The 23,646-nt window shown below is 40.4% G+C and overlaps 1 protein-coding gene across 4 annotated transcripts in view; it reads right to left on the minus strand.

The window, feature by feature from the left end:
* Positions 1-2,995: 2,995 nt before the first annotated feature.
* insyn1 (inhibitory synaptic factor 1) overlaps positions 2,996-23,646 on the minus strand; it is a 62,325-nt gene continuing 41,674 nt past the window's right edge. For all 4 annotated transcript variants that reach the window (XM_044135425.1, XM_044135416.1, XM_044135398.1 and 1 more), the window contains one exon: positions 2,996-5,723. In XM_044135425.1, the coding sequence (XP_043991360.1) occupies positions 4,917-5,723 (807 nt within the window). In that variant the 3' untranslated portion in view covers positions 2,996-4,916. The remainder of the gene's footprint in view (positions 5,724-23,646) is intronic.

Here is a 23,646-nt window from a genome sequence, read left to right on the forward strand (position 1 = left end):
AAAACACAAAACAACTGCTTGGCGCTCAGCGTTATTGGTGGTGGGGGGGAAGGATCTTTCCGCTTGACGGATCATTTTGGCATCGGCCCGCTCTGGTTTTCGTAACCTTTGGATGCCTCCTGTCCCTGTCCTACAGAGAACTGAGGATGCATCTCTGCCCTATTAGGGATGAATAATGAGCTTGTTGGCAAAAGAGACATTGCTAATATTTTGTCCAAATATCTCAAATCTGTCCCCAATGATAATGCATTCCATGTAGGTGCCAAACGGCTCTATGTTTGAGGAGGTGATTTCGCTGCAGATATGGCTAATAAATTCTCTGGGTGCACGAGAAGGAAATAACTACCTCCTATCGGGCAGGTGCATTGCCATCACAAGATGAGCTTTGTTTTACTGTAATTGATGCTCTGCTTTTGCAGAGGCATATTTTTGTTTGTTTATGCTAATGGCCATGACGGCCTATTGGTCTATCAAGCAGGGAAATGGCAGCCTATGCTTCAGGGAGCGAGTCATTGATCTCTCCTCTGTGCTTTTCTTCACAGGCACCTGAGGTTGTCGGAGTCGACTCTGTTTTCTAAGACTAAAGAAAACGTGTGAAAAACCAGGGGAAGAAATCACTTCTGCCTTATTCATGTATACCACATCAACCTCGAGTTAATTATTGCTTGTGCGGCGTCTACCAAGCTGCCTGCCTCAAAAGTGCACTGTCCGCTCTCCTTATATTGGGCTCTTGAGGCTTAATGCTGCCTAAACAGCAAAGCTGTAATTCCCTTAAGCTGTGCTCTATGCAATAACTGTTACGCAGGAGTACACAAGCAAAAACAGAGGTGGTCGGTTTTGGATGGAAATCTCCACAGCCCCTAATAATCTTTGGTGTTGCGGCGGTCATTTGCACTTATTGAACACCTTGCACATCACAAAGTAAAGAACAAGAGCTGCTGGCCTCAGATAAAATCAACCTGACTTGTTTCTTCAAGTTGTTGTTTTTTTTTTTCGCCATGTGAGGAATTTCCTATCAATTTTGGCAATTCAGAAAATGTATCTTGTGATTTACAAAAAAAAAAGATTTATGCTTTTTCACTTTTTTTTTTACAAACGTCAATGCATTTAACCTTTTTTTGTGACAGGTAAACATAAACTGAAGCCTAATTGTGAATTCGAAGACAAATTATAAATTGTTTTAAAAGTGCAAATAAAAGCGTCATGCATTTGTGTTCAGGCCCTCGACATTCATTCAGTACTTTGTAGTACTTCCAATTAGTAGAGATACAGAGGCAAGTCTTTTGTTTCAACCAGCTTTCTACATCCACAACGCTTCCTTGTGTCAAAATAATGTTGGACTGGATGGAAAAGATCTGTGAATATCACTTTTTATGCCTTCCTGCAGATACATGATTGAATTTAGGCCATGGCTTTGACTGGGCCATTCTAACTGGTCCACTGCAACTCTGGTACTATGTCATATTCTGGCTAAGCCATGACCGTAGCCTCTTTGTACCGGACACCTGCCCTACATCTACACCACTCAGCATCGCGCGTTGTCATCCCTTCTAAAGAAAAACATTACAACAACATGACATTGCCGCCAATCGTGAGCGTCGTTTGTTCCGAAGGATGTGGAAAGCAAAACTGTTCTTTTTCCATTAGTCCCAAACAGTCTCATCCGACCAGAACTCCTCCTTCCACATGGCTTATGGCATAATTCATGCGGGACTTCTTAAGGCTTTTGTTCCACCATAGCGTTCATATTGTCATAGTGTCTGAAAAAAACTAGATTTACCGGCTCTTTGGATGCTACTGACATGAATTGCTCTTTTTGCCCCGCCTTGTCACATTAGGTGTATAGCCATGTCTTGGCAGTTTGCAGTTAGGTCATACTCTTTTTCTTTGTGCTTTCTGAGATGTCCAATGGCGATAATTTTTTTAAAAACTTGACAACCTGTATATCTTGATCTCTCTGGTGTGTTTTTCTTCCCCTTAATGCTGTTTGCTCATTAACGTTCTCTGACAAACCTCTGAGGCCTTTCTAGGACGTCTGCAAGTATACTTGAATTAGATTACATACAGCAAGGCAAGCAAGTGACTGGATTTTAAATGGAGGATCAAGGTAAAGTTGGCTGAATACAGACGTACACCAATCTTTTCAAATGTTAATGTGTAAAGAAATAATTCAAAACCATGGATCTTGTTCTTGCTGCCTAATTATAGCACTGCATTAGGTTGGCAGGTCAAATAGCACCCCAATAAAATGAACTGAACTTTGGTACTATGGTGAATAAAAGGTGAAAAGGCTCAAGCGGTATAAATTCTTGTGCAGGGCACCGTATATAGCAGAAAAAAGAAGGCTCCATAATCCCTGCCTCTTATGAAAGGCTAAGTACCCACTGGGTGACCAGAGGCAGAAAGGTCGGCCTCACCGGAGTCAGCAAGGATTTTCCAGTTAAAGATTTCAACATTTCACTTTTCTTTTCAATACTGAAAACACACGGGTGTGAGGACCACACTCACAAAGCTGCTTCCCAGGGTACGACATTGGTGTGTGGGGAAAGCAAATAAATAAAAAAAAAAATAGGGAGGAAAAAAAATAAAGTAAAGAGAAATCATTGAGCGAGAACACTCTTTTCTTCAGCCACCGGCTCCCACTCCTGGACCCACACTTTTTGAAATGTCAGTTCTTTAGGGCTACAATTCTAATTTTTGTTCTGCTCAGTGTAAGTAAATAGATCTGACTGTGAGTTTTTGTTCACAGATCCCAGGAGAGTGGCTTGCACGCTCAGCAAAGAGACCTCTCACTGCAACCTCCCTCTAACATATTGATCAGGAATGGCTATTGGCGCTGGCCCTGTGAATAAAATGCTGCTCGACCGAGTTCAATTCCCCGCTGGGCCACTGAATGAAGAGACAAAACCTTTAGCGCCTGTTCTCCCCCCCGCCCCCCTGATCCACATCCCCCCCACCAAAACTCCTCATCCACCCAATTGCTATTTAGCTCCGCTTCTACATCGAGTGTTGCCGCTAGCAGGCACATCGAAGGACAAAAATTGAAATGTCACTTTTGTGGAGCGCTACTTCCGAAGTGCCTGTGTATCTGTTTTGCTGCCTGTCAGTCATACGTTTCAGGCTCCGCGGCAGACCAAGGAGCGATCACAATGAGATGGTTTATGAAACCGAAGGTAAATGGTGTTGTTTTTCTGACTCTACGCTCAGAGTCGTTTGTTGACATCAAAGAGAGGAGGAAGCGCCTTGACACATGAATCTGGAGACATTTCCCTCCTGGAAGCAATAATCCTCCTGACATTTGAAATTACCAGAACATGAAAAAAAGCCAATGTTTATACAGATTTAGGGTACAGAATGAGTGGCGTTTTGTTTACACATGACAGACAAACCTTTGCTGTTTTCCCTCTCCTTGTGACTCCTTCAATTGTGTGACGAGGGGGAAAGAGTTTTGAGATCTGTCTCTCTCTGTCTGTTTAAAACAATTCAGTTAAATGCAGTGGGGTAAATAATTATTTGATCTTCTGCTGAATTTGTCAGTTTATCTCCTTACCAAGAAATGAATGCTTTGGACTCGTTCTGTGTTAAAACTACATCAAATACTCCATACAATCCACCACTTCCATTGAATCCTCTCCACCGTCTTGGGCAAGAGCAAAGAGCAGTCAAACGACGTCTTGTGGATTTCCCCCAAGAAGCTTGGTGAAAAAAAGAGGACACTGCTGGTCCAACAACTTTAAAACAAAAGAGATGCAAAAATAAAAGTGGGTTTTATTTTGCAATAAAATAAAACTTTAGAGCTCCATGCAATATCTCACACTATGGGGCATAAAACATTGAAGATCAATTAGGGACCTTTCTTACAGCATGACAGTGACCCAGACCATAAAGTGAAGGAAACATGGGAGGGGCTTAATGGTGCGTTCCAGTTTTACTCGGAACGGGGATAATATAGAGAGATTAACGGGAATGCCCTCCGAAGTTGGATTTCCCACCGGGAAACATGGGAGCAATTTAGACTTTCCTCAGTTATGACTTGTGAGGCGGACTTTGTGTTTCAATATGGCCGCTGCTCACATCAACTGGAGTTGGAAGTTGGAGAGGAAACAGGTTTATTTTACAAGACACACATGCAAAAGTGTGTCTAAAACCAATGCTACATGTAACACCTGGAACTCTAACCTGAAAAACTGAAAGTGATGTTTGCTTAGGGAAATTAAAGCAAATAAAGTAAAGTTTGTGCCCATGTTGAAATTCCGACTTCTCAACCAGAGCGCTGCTACTTTGGGTCTGACTTCAAACCCAGCTCAGAGTTCCCACTTCCCAGGTAAATTGAATGCAGCACGAGAAGCAACACATTAAAGTTCTACAGAGAAATTTAAGATCCAACCAACCAGGGTTTAGATCATAATCCCTTTAGAAATGACGGTGTGGACTTTTGAAGGAGCAGACACTTTGAGTTGTCGAAATAAAAGTTTCAACACTTTTATTTTCAGTAGCGTTGATTTAAAAAAAAACAAACCCTCCTGAAATGTCTGTGAGTCTGGTCACCAGCTACGGAGTGCTATTTACGAATCACCACCAAGCATTAAGTCACCTTTTGCTTCAGGATCAAATTTGCATTTCACTAAATTAAAAACAAAATTCAGCAATAGATAAAATATAATAATTTCCCCCACTGTAGGTCCCTTCATTGTAGTTTTAACCTGAGTATGGATAGACTTCTTCAGACTTTACATTGTATTTTATATGATTTCCTTTTGTGTGTTCCCTGAGCCACAGAATGAGTTTGGGTAGTCAAGTGATTTCCCATATATCATTTATTTATTTAGTAATTTATTTATTTGTGTATTAATCTATGAGCTATGTATTTAATATTAAATAATGCACAGTTCTCTTCATGAGATTCGCCTGCTTCCTCAGTGGTCCTTTGCTTTCTGTTTGGTTGGAATATAGGGCAGTACAGTTTGAGTGCTCTTGTCAGAGACAGTTTGTGTGCTGCTATTTCTTAACAGTTTTTTGCGGCAGCCGGGATTTAAGAGACCTTTCCTGGGTAGCGTGTGGGCTCCCGTCATCGCCGTCACCGGCGAGGAGCCATAGGAAGGGTCCAGACAGTTGTATAGGAGCGAGTGCTCAGAGGAAGAACGCTTGGGAGCGACGGAGCTGCCCAGGAGACCCGGCTCTGTGTCGCTGTCTGGTGTGGCACAGCCGCTCTTGTCCTCCCGTAGCTCCTCCTGCTCCTCCTCTTCATCGTCGTCGCAGCACAACGCGTGGTAAAGAATCTTGTCGCTGAAGCGGACCCTTTCCCGCGTGCCAGAGGTGCGCGAGGTCTTTTGGCTGTGCGTGGAGCTGCTGGCCTCCTCGCTGGAGGAGTCCGGAGTAATGATGCGTGGCCCGTTGGGGATCGGAAGCCCGCCATTCATCTGGGAGTAGACCGAGGCAGTGGTGGGGGGCGGGGTGGGGGTCTGTGTCTGGGTCGGGATAGTTCCTTGACCCAGGTCCTGTCGTAGATCGCTGGATCTGCGGGCGGCTGCGCCGGCGGCCTCCAGGTAACTGCAGAACTCCCAGCTGTCGGAGAGCACATCAGCGTTGAGAAAGTCCAGCCTGAAGGCCTCTCCCAAACCCCGCTCACTGCTGGATGTGCTGCTGGCTGTGGCCACGGTCCAATCATCCGGCTCCTGGTCAAAGTCGAAGTCAGACGTTAATTTGTCGATTTGACCCACCACCTGGAGCAGGAAGAAGCACACAACAAAAGAACCGTTGAGACGTTTCAGAGAAGCCAACGATGTGGAGAATAAGCTCTCTAATGTGTTTACTCTGAGCAAATTTAATGCTGAAAGTAAATGTTGAGGAAAGATAAAATCTTTAATCACAGCTGTTCAGACTCTAATATCTGAACGTGCTCCAAGATCTGATTCAGAGATTAAAACTCTGCTGTATTTCTCATCAAAGTGAGTCAAAGTCTGTCTATCCAGTTGCTGTCAGCAGGTGACTTTGTCTAATGTAGCTCGTCATCAAAATCATCAAAAATAATCATCAAACACGCATCAAATATATCAAGCAATCTTCCAGCTGTTTTTAATCAAAGGTAACTAATGGACTTTTAGCCTTGATTTAAAGTTTCAGCAGTTTTCTGGAAGTCTGCTTCAGATTTGTTGAGCGTAAAAACTGAGTGCTGCTTTTGCGTGTTTGGTTCTGGTTCTTGGAACACAGAGAAGACTGGAACCACTAGACCGGACTGGTCTGGAAGGTTGATATGACAACAGGTCTTCAATGTTGTGCTAAGCCATTCAGTGATTTGTAAACTAACAACAGTGTATTAAAGTCAGGAAAATGAAAACAAAAAGGCTTTTCTGTTTTCTGGAGATGGATTCATCTAATAAATATGTCTTAGAGCTAGATGACACATAACTATTAAAAAAAACAAAAACAACTCCTGCTGTTAAATTGGCTATGTAGCAACATTTAGGGCACTAGGTAGAAAAAAACAAAACAAAATGGAGGCACTGACAACATATGATTAATTTGTGAGCGCTGTGAGGGTCCTGTGTCTCGCTAACCATTAGCCGCTAACGACGTGTGTTTGAAAGCGTTTCAGGGCCCCCTATGGCACAAAACTGAAGGGTTGTTTCATTTGATCATCTCTCCTTCTGAATCTAAAACAGCCAGATCCAAGGTATCTTACCTAACCCAGTATCCTGCATGTTTGTTTTCCAAGCTAAACACGCATGAATAAAAAAAAAAACACAATAAAATAAAATGTCATTACACTCTGCGTAAGCTTGATGACATACTAAGGAAATTCCTCCATTATTACAGCTGTGTTGGAGCAAAGGCACGCCTAAGAGATGCAGGACACCAACTCTTGAGGGCCGCAGTCGGGCATTCCTGACTTGCACTGATCATAGTTGAACTGAACGATGTTACACAAAACAAAGATTGCTTAATATGTGCAAAAACTCTTAGCAAAAATAAAAGAACTCTATGCTTTTCGGCACCACATTAGAATTTAGAAAAGACTAAACACCGACTAATCGGATCTGCACTGGAATGTTGTACATTGATCTTCAACAGTTCGTCACACATTGAAGCAAACAAAAGAACTTCACCAGATCAAAAAACAAGAAAACGAGTTTAGATACATGAATCTATTTGTAAAAACAAAGCTCAAAAGACAAGAGACTTTTAAAAAAAAAACGGTATCAAACATAATATTCAGTAAGCCTTTATTTCTGTTTATTGGTCTGATGTAATATTTTGAATACTGTGTTTTTATTAGCTGCAAGCAGAAAATCATCATAATTAGCAGAAATAAAGGCATCAGTCTGTGAGTAAGAAAAGTCTATACAATGTTTTTCACTAAGCGGCAACATCCTCCAGCTCATCCTGACAGATCCCAAGGCATTCCCAGGCAGGTCAGACTGGATATACGCTCCCTTCAACAAACTCTGGGTTCTTCCCTCGGGTCTACGCCCAACGGGACATGTCTGGAAGACCTGCAAAGGGATTCGGCTTGGGGGCATCCTGATCAACCTCACAAGCCACATGGATTCCCCGTTACTCCTGTGGCCCCTTTTACATAATACCTCAGGGGTATCCAGATCCACAAAACACATGTAGCATGAAGAAGCATTCTCCCACGACAGCCTCAGCTATTCTACGCAGGTAAAGATCTGGTTTGCCTTTTTGTAGCCGGGATGAAAGCCACACAGCTCCTCTCGGAGCCGCTTATCAGTAGCCAGGTTTTCGCTACAAATGTGCACAAATCTTTGTCTATATTCTCCTCATTTCGAAAAAAAAAACAATATTTTGCAATTGCGGTGTTTCCATTGAATACAAAATGAACTGAAAACTGCAAGAGAATCAGCTTGTTCACGCGGTAAGTCATGAAAAATCATGCTAACGAAGGATGTAAACAGTTACATGAGAAATGTTCATAAGTCAGACGTGGCGCTAGTGCATCAGTAATCAGAGGAGATGGCGTCTCATTGAGGCGTTGGAGCGACAGGTTCCTCATACTTGGGAGCGGCTACGAATGTGCCATTTTGGGGAGATTGTTGTTGCAATTTTACAGAATATTTCTGGATTCAACACATTCAAACTTTTTATGAAGTGAGCGCTGCTGTGAGAGCTCTGGAGGAGCCAGCGGCACACTGTCTGAAAAAACCCAAAGCAAACCACCTTCCTGCTACTCCTTCCTGTTGTCTTCTTCGTCTTTTCCACCAGCAGTAACATCCGGTTGTTGAGCGTGATGTGAAAAAAGTGCTCCCGTTGCGGTTTTGCCAAATACATCTGTTTTGATACGGCTGAAACATCACCTCACCGAAACACTAAAATGTTTAATCAAAAAAAGCGTTCATTTGTCTTCTGAGCTGCCATTTCCCCGTCAAGGAAATGTATTTTCGGAATTTCAATTTGCACAATGTTTTGGTTAACAGAAACGCAGCTACTCCCAGCCTCATCCTCAACAGCTCTCCCCGGCTGAGAATTTTGATCCATAGCGTCCCCAAGTGTAGTTCTTCTTTTTGTGTCTGTTCCTCTCGCACCTTCACAACAACTTACATTCCTGTTTGCTCCTGCAGCTGTCTGCATAATTAGTAAACTGAGAGCCAGCAAACAGTATCGAAGCAAACGTTCTGAAACATCTGGAACCACAAGAACACTAAGCAGAGTTAGTCAAAATTCTTTGCAGAACTTAAACATAGCATATGCTCCTTTGGTATCAGTTAGTCTTTTCTTCCACGGCTTTATTTTGCCCCAGTGTTCAGACGGTTCATAATTATTCATTTGCACAGAAAACCAATTGTTTTTTCACACGTAATGTGCAGAAACGGTAGAACAGAATTATTCTAAAAGAAATGGCTGTGGGTTTGCATTAGACTAAATCTTAGTGTAATTTTTGTTGCACGGCATAACATGAGGTTTCTAGATGCTTTCCGTGCTTGACACCCTAGTGACGTACAAATGCACAACCGCCCCACAACCCCCACTGCCAAGTTCAGCAAAAGCCAAGATTTATTCACAGCTGCTAATAGATCTGTTTGCTTTTGCAATACTTTTTTTTTTTTAATCCGTGAAACCTAGTTTGTTGACGTGTTTGAAAGGGGTTGTGTTTCTCAGCACGGCCTCCTGTGGACAGGTGTTTTAAATTGCTCCGTGTCGCATCCGCACAAAATTAAATATCCTTTGAAATGAGCTCGTAATACTGACAACGTGCCACGACTCACAAAATAGCAGGCGGAAAGAGGCCCGCTGTCTGATTGGTTAAAGCTGCTTTGTTTGGGGTTTTTTTTTTGTTTAATTCATAAACACACCCTAAGATTCATGCTAATGTTTGTTTTTTTTCTCTACTGTGCGCCAAAATGAACAGAAATGAACAGAAATATCCCACCGCTGCATGAAAACGTATCACTAGAAGACATTTTATTTATTATTCCCTCTAAATTGACCTGAATGCTTCTGTGATCGGGAGCCGCGGCGTTGAGTGTTTGATGAATAGAATGCCCTTCAGTTGAAATTGCGCTGCTTTGCTTGACAACACCTAAAATACAAGCCCTCTGTACTTGACATTTTAGCTCCCTCAATCAGCACATTCGGCTTTCCACAACGGATTGTGAAACGAAAACACTCTCGGCGCACGTAGCTTGTAAACGATGCATTTCCCCCAAACTATCCAGCTATTAAGAGCTGTTTTGAACTTTTGTTTAGTTCTGCAAAAAAAACAAAAAAAAACAGGTCACATGGATTAGCGACGTAAATGAAGATGAAAAGAGGAGAAACTGCAATTTCACCCTGAGAATTATAATTATTTGCAGTGTTTGCTTCTCTCGGGCTCTAATGACTGCGAAATAAGTATGATTGCAGCACAAATTTAAATCTCATCCCTGTATTTAGACCGAGAAAATATTCCATCCACAACTTTCAATTAAATTGTGAGCATTACCACCCAGTTTCAGAGACTAATTTGGTTATTTTTTTGCATGCATTTAATTTTCTTCATACACCCTCAATAAACAGAACATCGATAATAATGGTTAAAGAAAAACAAAAAAACGATTTAAACAGTGTTTTTTATTGCATTTGATGACAGAGAGATTTGGATGTGTGAGCAAATAATGTTGAATAAAAACAGTACTTGCTGGAATGACTGGAATGACTCCTCCTGTTGGAGGAGCGTGGATTTTTGTATGGTTTAGAGTCCAGTTTATTAAATGATCCCAACAAATTTTTTTATACTCTGCAGGAAGCAGGTGGAAGAAAATTATGTTCAAATCTTAAGAAATAAAAATATGGAAAACCTGAAAGGCAACTCCAGAAAAATCACTGAACCTCAGTGCCGTCAAGTGAAACCATCTATATTTTGAATCCAACTGTACGCCACCTTCTGCCTGGCTTTGGTTCGTCTGTCAATGAGTCTTTTTTATTTTTTTTTTGCAAATCTGCCAGCCTCATCATCGTACACCTTGTGAGTACCTGGACGGTGCGCGTCTGCTGACAGACTGTCTGAGGGAATTGGGCTGTATGAATCCTCTAATCCCTGAATTACTCAACCCTGTTTGCTCTGTGATTTGCAGACTTTAACTCGTTGGAGCCTTTAACGTAAAATGCCTCTCCAGGCTGGGGTGGGGTGGGGGGGGACACTTAAAACGCTTTGTTTACTTCATTACACAACTATTAATCAGCGGATTTAAAAAATTATCAGGTGCATTTCAAAACATCATTATAACAGCAAGTTAGAGGTTGCATCGCAGTTACTGTGGCGTGTTGTAGGTTCATTAAGTTTTGTAACTGTCTTGACTTAAAGGGTCTGCTGAGACTCTGGATGGTTTATGCAGCAGCAACAGAAAGCTCTGCACTTTTCTTCTTCTCCAATAAGTTGTGATGAAACTGGAGAACAAACTGGAATGACTTGACAGCTTGTGGGCAACAGAATGATTTTTGCTTGTACTTTTGGTATTTTTGACACTTACAATGCGCAATCGCAGCAACTAGGTATTGTTTTTACTAAGGGGAGGAGCTGCTTAGCATTGGAAAAGCTTAAATAACGTCTGAGCTATGAGCAAATCTCAGAGGATTTGGAAAGGAGGCTTTGTGGATGTATGGCCAAACAAAGATCTAAAGAGGAGCGTCAAAGGCAAATGAAATAGATCAGCTGTGCTTCATTAATGATGCCGTTACTGTGGAATGTTGTCTCTGGAGCCTGGAAATCAAGCTGCTAGCTTGTCATACAGCAACAGAGGCTTCTTCAGATTCACTGCAAGTCTGACTGCTCACAGCAACACCATCCACAACTACTCCCATCCACAAATACTTTGACAATATGAGTGACGGCAACATTTAATTTCCCTTGAAAATGAATAAAAACATTTTAGTTTTATTGAATTATTTTAATTTAACTATCTGAGCCCATCAGGAACACGTTGCTTACGGCAGTCCTGGTAAGAGCAATAAAAACAAATGCTGACTATGTCACAGTGCTGCTGCAAATGAAAATGTTTCTTCATGACCTAAAATAACCACTGATGTACAGGTGCATCAAAATAAACTAGAAAAATTAATTCTAAAGAACTAATGAATTTATTAAATGAATGTATTTTAGATGCTTATTTAGGCAAATGTTGATCATTTTGAATTACAGCTACTAACAACACAATATCCAGTTTCTTTAGAATAGTATATGAGATCGTTAAAAATACAGAATACAGAGGTTGTCCATATTAGCGTATGGTACATTTAGTTTCCTTTTACACCAGTGCAGCCTAACATGAAGGTGGTCCGCCTGTGGCTCTGCTGAGATATCAAGGGAAGCTCATGTTACTTTAACTGTGCCATTCAGCTCATCTACACTGCTGGCGCTGGTGTCTTTCATATTCCTCTTGACAAAACCTCGTAGATTCTCATGAGGTTCAGATCAAATCATTTAGCAAGTCAAGCACATTGATAGCATGGTTGTCACGCCAGGCATCAGTAACTGTGGGAGTTTGGACAGGAGCCAAAACTTTACACTTGAACCTCACGTGAATTCTGGGGCTTTCCGCTCTTACTCCAGACTCAAGGTTATTAATTTCCAAATGAAACCTTTTTTTTTTCCATCCATAGAAAACAGCTTTGGATCCCTCAGCAACAATCCAGTTTTTTTTTTTCCTTTGTCCAGGAAATGATTGATGTTGTCTTGACTCAAGGAATGTCACTATTTTGCTTCTCAAGGATCCAGGTATTCTTTCTGCATGTGCCGCTGTTTCTACCCCACTTTCACTTTCTACTGAACTTTCCTTCAATACAATAAGGACACAGCACTCCAAGCAGCCAGCTTCTTTATCAGTGACCTTTTGCGGCTTACCCAGCATGTGGAACGCGTCGGTGATCATCTCCTCAGTAGCTCTAAGGTCGGTTGTTTTCTCCCCGATCGTGACGGCCATACTACATTTCTTTTCTCTTTTTTTTTGCTGAAAAAAGTTCCATATTACTTTCACCTTGTGAAATTGTAATTTGCTGAGAAACTGAATTTGGGGATTTTATTAGATGTGACCTTTTATGAAGAATGAACTGAAATGGATTCCTGAAATGTAGCCCTGCGTGCAATAAAAATAGGTACGATAAGTTTTCAGTTTTTGAACTGATTTACTGGAATAACTTTTAAATGATATTCTGATGCATTCAGGTGGGTGAATAATATCATGCCGATACATGTTGTACCTTTTTTATTTTTAGTCCTGGACAGGTTCACTGGACTACTTCTTCCATGATGATCCTAAAAAAGTCAAATATTTGAACAGGCAGTTTAGAGTAAAGAAAAAAAAAACTGCTTGTGAATCTCTGCTTTTTTTATGGCTCTCACTCTCTTTGCAGTTTATGACACAGCAATGGCCTATTTTTGTTACTGAAAGGACTATTTTTGACACAGTTGAGCTGTAATGGATTGTATGGGAGTTGATGTTCTGTAAGTGCTGCGGATTTGGCTGTAACTTCAGACTTTAATTTTCTTTCAAAGACTCTGCCGATGGCTGTTTTCATCAATGTTTGGTTTGAAGAGCGGGATTGTAACTGTGTGAGTCATTTTCGTGCGCGTATTCTGATCATATAAATTATAGAAACTTTTTTTTTCAAACGTAGGTGTTTAATTGGTGTAATTTCAGAGCATCTCTCTGTGTGTCACAGTAAACATCTCTCCCATACGGGCTTTTCTATAAATTTCAACCAAACGAGTGAGTGTTGCGGTAATTTTAAGTGTTATTGTAATTTCTTTTTTTTCTGTTTGACTGCACACTATCAACCAGCAGCGATGAGTCAACTGTGTTCACAGCACCTGATCAACTCGGAGCTTAGTCATTTCACAGCTCTCAGAGGTGCTTTAAAGGAGAGGTTGCCTCGGCACCATCAGACGGGGGTTTATTACTGTACCTCAACACCTGTCGGAGATGATTGGGCTGGGTAATTGAGGGTCAGAGTGAAAGAGAGCTCTTTGAGCCTTGTCTGTGGCAGAAAGTGATGGCAATGACAGTCCACGATAATCTAACGCAGGGCCATGGTCAGTCGTGTAAAAGCTCTTGAAGAGGCTCCTCTTTGGCAGAGGTGTGATTTAGGAAATAAAATCAGCCCCACTGACTGTTATTTAGGCCTTGGCAGTATATATTGGCTTTGAAAAATATATTTTAACTAATATTTAAATACAAGAGATTAAAATCAGAGAGTAGTGTCCATAAAAGCTATAAAACCTGATGGTGTTTATTCAAATCTTTTTCTTTGTAACGACTTGGTAGTCGGAGTTGTTCTGTCTCCAGGCTCCGCTCAAAGCAATATCAGATCTTTTAGCCCTATAAACAGATAAGACCCAACAGAATTAGTTAAACTTCACACTGTCCTTCTAAGACCATATGTTTTGAGTTTAAGTTATAAAAATAATTCCAACTGGACAGTGTTTGACACTCTTGCCTTACAGTTAAAATGTGCTTTTTTGTTGTCCTTTTCGTGTGGCGGCTCCATTTTCTTTATGAGTTTTCTACGGGGTAATCAGTTCCCACGTGCAGACAGACAAAAAGTTTATTTTAGGTAATTTAACAACTAGATGGTTACAAGAGAGTTTTTTTTCCAGTGGTATAGAGCAACAACACCCTTTCCCTGTGGTTCCACACTCCTTGTCATCACTTACATGAACTATTTTTTAGGTTGTTTGGAGATATTTTAGAAAACATAATTTGAGGTAACAAAATGAGAGCCATTTTTATTAAGTTAACACTGGTTTACTTGGTTAGCTATTGGTCACACATTTGCAAAACAGTTGAGTCTGGACTCTGCATAGCCCAACTAGCTAGTTAGCTAATATCAGCTTGTTAATTTACCATTTTTACTCTTAAAAAAACAATACTGGAAAATATATTCAACTAAAAACAATACTCATGTGAAAACTACCTTTCTTTCTATCAGGTGTCAAATATTTAAATGTGTATCAGAATCAAAACGGTAAACTCTTTGTCCGCTGGCTGAAAGATGACTTCTACACTTTTTCATGACTTATTTGGAACATACATCAGGTTGTTTGGAAATATGGATGAAAAACTGACAGGCATCACGAGGGAGCTAAAGGGGAGCCACTTTTATTAAGCTAACACTTGGTTAGCTAGTAGCGACATGTCTGTAAAACAGCTGGCTGCGAATCCTGCGTAGCCCAACTAGTTAGTTGGCTAATATCAGCTCGTTAGCTTACCATTACGGAAAGCAATATGGGAAAAAATATTCAACTCAAAACTATATTTACATGAAAACTATCTTGTTTTTTTTATTAGGCGTCCAATATCTAAATGTGCATCCGAATCAAAATGGTAAATATATGAAATGTATTTTATATTTCAGCAGCACAAGGAGTAGCTTTCATTATCAAAGAAGATTACTTAGAATATGTTATACATTTTTATTTCTAATTATTAAATTGATGCCAAGATAAAAATTAAACTGTCATACTTTTACCCAAGTGTGTCATATAGAACTATACATACTGACTACTCTAAATATTATGCATTTGTCTCAGAATTGACCCTGAATCGTTGACTGCTGGGATTTTCTCTAGCACCCCTAAACAAGATTACACAGGAATAAAATGGACTGGGTGAATAACTGCTGGTGCCATTAAAAATAAACTTTAAAGACTTAACATACGGATGCTGTTTCTCCCCTAGATGCTCTATGCGTATCACTAATTGAAAATGGACCGGAACATTAGCACAGGAATACAGGCAGAGGTCAAAATCACTAAATGTGAGAATTTAGGTGTTAAACGGCATCTGCTGAGAGGGAATATATAACACATTCTCTAATCACTGAGATCTTTAAACAGATGTTTAAGGGGAATAACTTGATGGGCATTAGAGGCATTCTATACGAGCAGATTTTTGTTTGCTGCCGAGTAAACAGATGGAGATTGCCATCTTTGACGAGTCTTACATAAAAGTGCATATTTAACATGGCTCTAATGATGCCTGTGGAAAGCCTATCATGTTTCCACATTTATATTCTAGTATTTACCAGCAAATAAAAACTGCTTTGAAATCTGTGACGATGCGGTTTGTACATATGTAAAAAATAAATCAGGTGCAATTTACCAAGAGAACTCGGATAGAACACCCTCGCTGGGCTCGTTTGAAATGCACGACGTGTGAGGGAATTTTCGCTGGAGCGCTTCATTACTCTATATTCAAACGGTTTCTCTCCATCTGTTACTTTGCCACCCATTCTTGCAGGAGTCATTTTTCAGAGGAGTTTGCGGCACTTGTTTGGTTATTATGCCCCATCCTGCACGGCTTTGCTTTTGTTCACGGGGGAAAAAAATTGAAATGTTCATTTGAGCTCTTCAAATAAATCAAAACAAGCCTTGTTTCTTTCTCAACATGCTGCAGTAGATTTCTATCTTACCCCTGCGCTGCTTTTCCGGTGCTGAAAGCGCTTAATGCCAGTCTGAAGGTCTCAGCAATTATCAAAATGGCCTTGCATGCTGGCTTCATGAGTAAATCAGTCACAAATATTGTTTTAATGCAGTTAGCGCCTGCAGTTTTGCACTCCCTCACCACCATATCCTTATTTTCCCTCAATTTAAATCCCCCCAAGACAATATGAATGGATTCCAGCCACTTGCATTGTTTTGATATGGTTTATCTTACCCCCCTGAAGCTAATTTATCATCCCAGACTAACTCTGAAGGAACATATTTACTGCATTCCCAAGGAAAATCATCCAAGGGATCCCCCAGGCATGTGCAAGTAATTTTTTTTTAATTCATTTATCTTTTTTAGATGTCTTATTTAGCACTGGATGAAACAGCGGTTTGGGATTTTAAATACTCAGCATCACACTTTTATTTTTTTTTAAAGCAAACCACAAAACACGGAGTATGCAGCATGTTTATCTTGTTCCATGACAAACTACCATTGACCAAAACTTATTTTTCTCTCGCCCATTTTAATTTTATTTTTTTAAAGTGGTTGTGTTATGTATTTTCTAGGAACATAGTGCTATAAAATTGTTGTATATAACAAACATGACTTAAAGAATTCTGCGACAGACTGGCGACCTGTCCAGGGTGAACCCTGCCTCTCGACCGAAACGTTAGCTGGAGATAGACACCAGCAGCCCTCTTGACCCCACTAGGGAACGAGGGTTAGAAAATGGATGGATGGATGGACTTAAAGAATTGCAACTTAAAATTGGGACACTGTCTCTTTAAAAAAAGATTCAGCTCTTTCCGACATTCCACCTCAATCACTCCATCACAACAATGCTATTAACAACCGTTCATAAGAGTGGACTGAAAGCAGTTCAGCAGCAGACTCACAGTTCCACCAGGTGTTTGCTAATTGCTGCTGCCGCTAGTCTGGAGGAGTTTTGTGGGGGATGCTCAGGGGCGGGGTGCTATGTTAGGTGGAAGCACAACTGGAGTACGCAGCCTCAAGAAGGAGCTTTAGTGGAAATAGGCGGGGCTTTGTGAGACCAGCTTAATGGTTGCCATGGGAGATTCAAGGATTTCTCAGACATGCATGAGAGAATCAAAGCACCGCTGCAGGTATGTTTTTGATGAGGGAATAACATTATTACACGACGTAAAGCTAAAAAAAAAAAAATGTCAGATTTCTACATGATAAATAAATGGGCAACATCAGAAAAATATTACATTTCCTCCGGAGTTAACAACTCTGCACTAAAAAAAATAATCCGAGGGAAACAACTTTAAAAAAACAAAACAACATAATTTGTTACAAGTTATCAAATGAAGTTTATCCAAGTAAATATACTAAGTTAAGTTGTGAAACAAGCATAGATAAATTAAGTTTGACGAACATAGTTTTATTTCACGTCGCAAGTAATTAACTCATTTTTTCTTTTTTTTCAGTGTGGGCGTTTGGCTGATATTGTGACAGCTAATATCTATTAACATAGTGCCATATGTATGAATAATCTAACGAGCTCTGAGCCTTTCAAAGCTTACATTAATCTCTTATGGATAAAATCTATACTTCCACAGCTGAAACTGGATAAATGTGTTGTTAGTCTTTGACCTCCACTTGCGTCACGCCAAGCAAGCCAAACAATACTTGCACAAAGCAACGGCAGCATGTTCCGCTCTCTTCACAAACGTCCGAGGCCAACTTGTTTCTGCTTTAATGTGAGCGAGGCTGATCTCTGCGTGCTCGCTGTTAAGAGTGTGAGCATATCTAGGGTGCTTGGGATTCCAGCGCGGTCTGCTCTGCAGAGATGCAATGAGTATTCGCGTGGACGGCATTAGCAGAAAAAAACCAGAGGGGGGCCTGATTTAGGTCAGGCAATCTTGATTGGTGAGATGCGTTCTGTGGTGTTGGCACACGGATGAAGTGTCCTTTGAAGTGTTCACTGGAAGCATTTGGTGTAATTATCCTGTCATGAGAGTAGCTATAAGCTCGAGACTTCATTAGGCGCGTGCTTCGTTCTTTTTCATCTTTTCTCATAAAAAAAAAAAAAAAAAAAAGAGCCCCACTCATCCTTCTGGAAACCTTAAAGTGCTAAACAACGCCATGATGAGCAAAGAGCCAATACCTCCTGACTCCTCACTAATCAAAAACATCATTACAAACTTCACCATATAACGGGCTTCATCTATCCCTCAGGGTTTTTTTTATTTATTTATTTATTTTTATCTGCAAGAGGTGGGCTTCTTTGCTCCTTAAAGCCTGGGAAATCAACCACTTCCTACCCCAAAATTCGGTCATTAGACTGGACAGACTCATTTAACAGCTGCAGGGCATATTTGGGAGGTTTATGCTGCCAGCCTGGAGAGGTTATGGGTTGTACAATCAGGGAGGGAGCAAGATGGAAACAGCAAGAGGGAGGCAGCAAATGCAGCATGTGTTGTTGCTGGCAGAGCACACTGATCATTTATTGAGGTTCTCCTTCATTGCTTCTATCCGTGCTGAGAGGCCTAGTGCCGGTAATGACCAGAAAAAGATGGTAGGGCCACGCTACAGGGCTCCTCAGTCTGTCTGCTTCCCAGAGATAGCGACGGATTATGCCTGTGTAATGTCGGGTCATGCTGCTCACATGCAAGTGGAAAGAGAGAGCGAGAGGGGGGAAGAAAAGAAAAAGAAACACACGTATGCACGCGTTCGGGTCGCGCTCACCCGTTTAATGACTCAGCAAGGCTTTTATAAATTTCTCTTTTTGCAGCGACTGTTTTAAGCGACTGTCAGAGGTTGATGGGAGTTCCATGGGAAAAGCAGGTTGATCTGCTCTGGTAAAAGTGACCGTGAGACGGGGGAAAGCTACGCTGTGGGAACTGGCTCAGTCCAATCCAGCAGTAAATCCCCCGTCCTAATACTCCCAGTTTGTCTACCAGCCAAACCAATAAGCAGACACACAGGAAGAATATACTTGAAGAACAGGGAGGAAAAGGGGATAAAAAAATAAAAATTACAGAGCAGTTCCAAAGCCATGTGGTTATCCCAATTTTTGGCACGAGCCGCTCCCAGTTTTTTTTTTTTCTTTTTGGTGCTGGAAGGGAATATTTGGATTTACTTAAAGTACAATTCATTTGATTTGTTGCAACAACAATGTGCTGCATATTTCTTATTAGAGCAGTAAATTGGTGTATACACGTTAATACACAAAAATAAAACGGAACAATATAAACAAATTTTCCACGCTGTCAGAGCCGGTTTGACTCACTGATTGTGAATAGTCTCGCAAACGGTTAATGCTGCCTGAAAAAGTAATTATATACACATCTCATTACAGACTGATTATGCGGCAGTAATTGATTTGGTTGCATCTTGGGGTTTGACTTATTTATTTGCCACTTACAGTATAGTGCGGAGAGCCATTGACCTACACAAGCAGCAGCAGTAGCACTATTTCTAGCTGTAAATCGAGAGACTTTCAGACAGAGAAACGTCTTTGGGAACAACACGGCAAAGATCGGGACCCAGACGTTTTTTTTCTGGCACACCGTATGTAAACACAGCTGTCCTGGGTTCGATTTGGAGCCACGTCTTCCAGTTTTCTCTCTGCCATTCTTGCTAGTCTACCCATCAATAAAGACCAAAAATGTGTTAAAGAGCATTTCCTTTTATATATATTGTTTTTAGAACGAAAATAAATCAATTATTTGATGAACAAACCAATTGCATATTAACGTTTATACCACAGGTTTTCCTGAGCTGAAACTCAAGACACTTCAGTAATATTTCAGCACTGTTCTCAGGCTGGAGTCAGCTGGGTGTCACGGCTGTAAAAATAGAAAACCCTCAAAATATTCATATTATTAAATTTTTTTTTTAGATTATGAAAATTTATGGTAGCTGAAAGTACACACACATTTCTTGTAATAACGTTGAGTTGAAACTAATGTTCATTTCACTTTTCTGACTTTGTCATAGTGTGTCATTCAAGATTCTTCATACAATTATTCATACCAATTTTGATATTTTATCACATTACAGCCACGAACCTCAGGATACTTTTGTTGGGACTTTATTTTATAGATGCGTTCAAAATAGTTCATGATTGTGAAGCAGAAGGAGATCAGTCCATCCAGCCATTATCTGAACCTTTTTCTCCAGCTTTAGAAACCTAAAAGCCAGACTAGTTGGCGTTTTATCCAATACTGGTTATGAATGTAAACTTAAAATCTTCAGTGAATAATTTATATCTTAATTTTCCAAATCTTTGTTCGAACCTAATTTAAACGAAATGATTTAAAGCAGAGTGGCTGTCAGAGCGCTCTAATCTTTGCTCTTTCAAATTCCTTTATGTACATCTAAAGATTCAAATAAAAGTAACTACAAAAACAAAACAAACAAAAAAAAGCAGCAACAACATGCAATGTCAAAATGTTATTTTCAAGGCGTTCTAAGGAGTTTTTACATCAAAGCAGTCACAAGTAAATCATCTTCATAATTTTTTTTTTGTACTGCGAATATGTTGGAATAACACCACAATGCTGGCTGCATTTCCATTGCAAACGTGTGCAAAACGTTGTTGACGTTCCGCTAATGTAGAAAAACACCATTTCCATTAGATGTGAAACACTATTAAAATCACATGTGAAGAAGTTTGCTCATGACATAAGTCCCTAAAAAACAAGCTGCACCCTGATGCTCCAGCTACTTCCTATTTTTTTGTCGGTGGTTTGCACCAGTGGCAAAGTCCAGTTTTCGATCGTGTGACTCGTGTGAGGTGAAACAAAGGATTTCGCTGCAATTTTGCAAAATGATCCAATTTTGATGTAGCCAAAAAGACCCACCATGTCCAAGCACCAAAACTGTTCATCAAAATGATCAGGTGTTTTTTTGTAATGGCCGCGTTTCCATCGAGCAAATTTATTTTCCGATAGTCAAATTGCGCGATGAAGTGGTCAACAAAAGCACAGCTACTGTGACCAAGTGATTAAAAGTGGTAAGATAAACACGAGATGTGAGGTGGGAGAGGAAATTCATATTCTTGACTCCAACCATGTTTCATTTGCAACATCTGGCGCTTCTCCGCATCCATTTGTCCACCTTGTTTCACAGAAGTACAGTATCTCTTGGAAACGCAGACACGTCCAAGAAAAGACAGGCCTGAATTAAAATCTCTTCTCAACTTTAGAAGTGATTAGCACTTCGCTTACAGTCAAATTATCAGCCACATGGACCTCCCTCGCTCCTTAATTGTGTGTAAGAATGAAGCTGCGAGCAAATCTGCTCGGAAAAATATTTAGCTTTGTCTGTTCTGTGAGAGAGAGGAAAAAACAAAACAAAACAAAACACTGACTTCTATTTATAGTTTGTCTGGGAAATGAGTCATATCAAGAGTTACTATGCTAAAGCTATCACCTGCTATTGTAATTAAGATTCCTTACTTCCAGGTTCATGTTACGGCTCCCATCACAACCTGTTAAAAAAAAAAAATCCCAGAGCAGGAGACAGACGATGCCGCCTAATGACTGTCTGAGCAACGCATGCCGTTATTGCGAAAAATGTCGAGGGGCCTAAATCGGTTTGCGCACACCCAAAAGTGAGGAGAAACAGGCCAAGTTAGCTAAGACTACTCTAAGAGCTATCATCTGTTTTTTTCTTTTCTTTTCCCAGGGAGGAAATGCAGTGGGATCTTTCACCTCAGTCAGTGTTGAGGCGGGGAGCAGAGTCTCTGTTTGCCATGTTTGGTCGTGTGAAAAAGGACGACTCTGCCATGCAGCTCCTTGTTAATCATGCAGGTATCATCCATGACAGCTGCTGGACTGCTTTCAGCTGTTGTCATAACTGTCTGACGTCCGTAAGTCACAGCGGCTGGCACTTTAAAATTTTGCCACTCACAGACGCACGCGCAAGACACACACACACACACACACACACACACACACACGCATTTGTTGTTGGTAAGAGTTGGCAGTGAGTGCAGCATCCGGATTGGTTACTCAAAAAGTGAATTAAGTTTTGAGTTGCTGTGTCTGGGAAGTGTAAGCCATTAGGGGGGATAAGACAAAAATAGCAGATAAGACGAAAATCTTAACAAAAACCAGTAACAATGGTTTCAACTCCTTCTTGTGGGATTTCAGGGAAAATGTTGAATTCACCAAATTTTCTCTATCTCTCTCTCCCCTTCTTGTTGCTGTGCATGGCAGTCAGCTGTATGAAAGAAGTCCAGTGCACTTATAATAATGGCAAATTTGTTAGTTCCTTGATCAAAAAGTCTAGGAAAGTGTTGTGGTTTTGAAACTAACATGGTCACCCTTCAAGGTAGCAACAACTTAAACTGCAACGCCAAGCTACGAGTGGCACTTAAAGTGATAGTACTCAGGAGATCGTTTCCATTGCTTGTTGGGCTAACACCGGGTAGGCGGAGTTACACCCAAACGCCTCATTTGGCGTCATACCAGTGTGACAACCATCATGATGCACGAGCTCTTGTGCCTTTTGCAAGCAGTGAGGTTTTATTGTTCCCTGGTCACTGGACTGTGTTGTGTGACGCAAGTCACTGCACCCTAACCGTACCGTATCATTATCCTGTGGACCTACAACTGAGGGTTAGTTTACCGTATATGGGTCGCTTTTACAATGGAAACAGACGCAACAGCAGATTGAACCACACCCACCGATGCCATATTGCTCGCTGGAAACTAGGGAATTGTTGTTGGCGTGTGAAAAATCAGTTTGACAGTGTTGACATAAACAAATAGGGGGCAGTGTTGTACCCCAAAATGAAAAAACTGCACTTGTACAAGTGGCTTCATCATATGCAGCTGCGGAATCAAAAACAGAACCTAAAATTTTTTTCTTTTTTTATCTAGAGAAGTACGAAAACCTTGAGATTTACCTGTCAGCATGCACTACTTTAGGTTTATGCTCTTTAATATGTGAGATATATAAGATTTTGTGTATTTTGTAATTTTTTTGCTTTCTATTAGTCACGCTGAAGGATTTGTTGGCAAATCCTTCAACACTTTTGCTTTTAGAGTTTGGTTTCATTTTCCTTGTAGTCTTCATGTGTCCTTTTATGAAAACATCTTTCCCTTAACCTGCAGCATAAACGAATGGTGTGGTGAACCCTTCAAACAGCTGTTATATCAAGACATGGCTGGTTGATCTATTAGTTATGGAAATGTTACTTTCTATTAGAAGTAACACAAATATTTTACTACCATTCTATAAGCTTGCGGTATCTTGACTATTTCAATGAAAAAAACTCTTATATGAAGTTAATCTAATCGATACATGTTGACATGGTTTATATATTTTGTGTAAGCTTTCAAGCTTGTTAGTAGAGCAACCATATGAAAATGTTCTTAGACATTTTCCATGAATTGCAACTACTTACAAACAAAAATGAACATTATAAGGAATAAGAATGTTTCAGCATCACAATGACTTCCCCAAGAACGAGTACCGAGATGGTTAGTAGTAGGAAGATAAATCATCAGTTTTCCATCAAAAGAGGTCTAGTGCTTTACGGTTAGGAATTAGGATTTGGATTGTCAGTATAATTATCTGAAAAAATGGTAATTTCTCAACGTGAAGACATTGAACAAATCTCAGGCTATTTTTTTTAATTTTCTGTAAAAAAAAAAAAAAATTCCTGTACATTTCAGAAGATGGATGGTGAATTGCCATCTATTTTCATTAACTGAAATTTGTTGTTGGTTTTCATTGCAGTTCA

Source organism: Gambusia affinis, linkage group LG02, assembly GCF_019740435.1.
Source record: "Gambusia affinis linkage group LG02, SWU_Gaff_1.0, whole genome shotgun sequence".
Lineage (NCBI taxonomy): Eukaryota > Metazoa > Chordata > Actinopteri > Cyprinodontiformes > Poeciliidae > Gambusia > Gambusia affinis.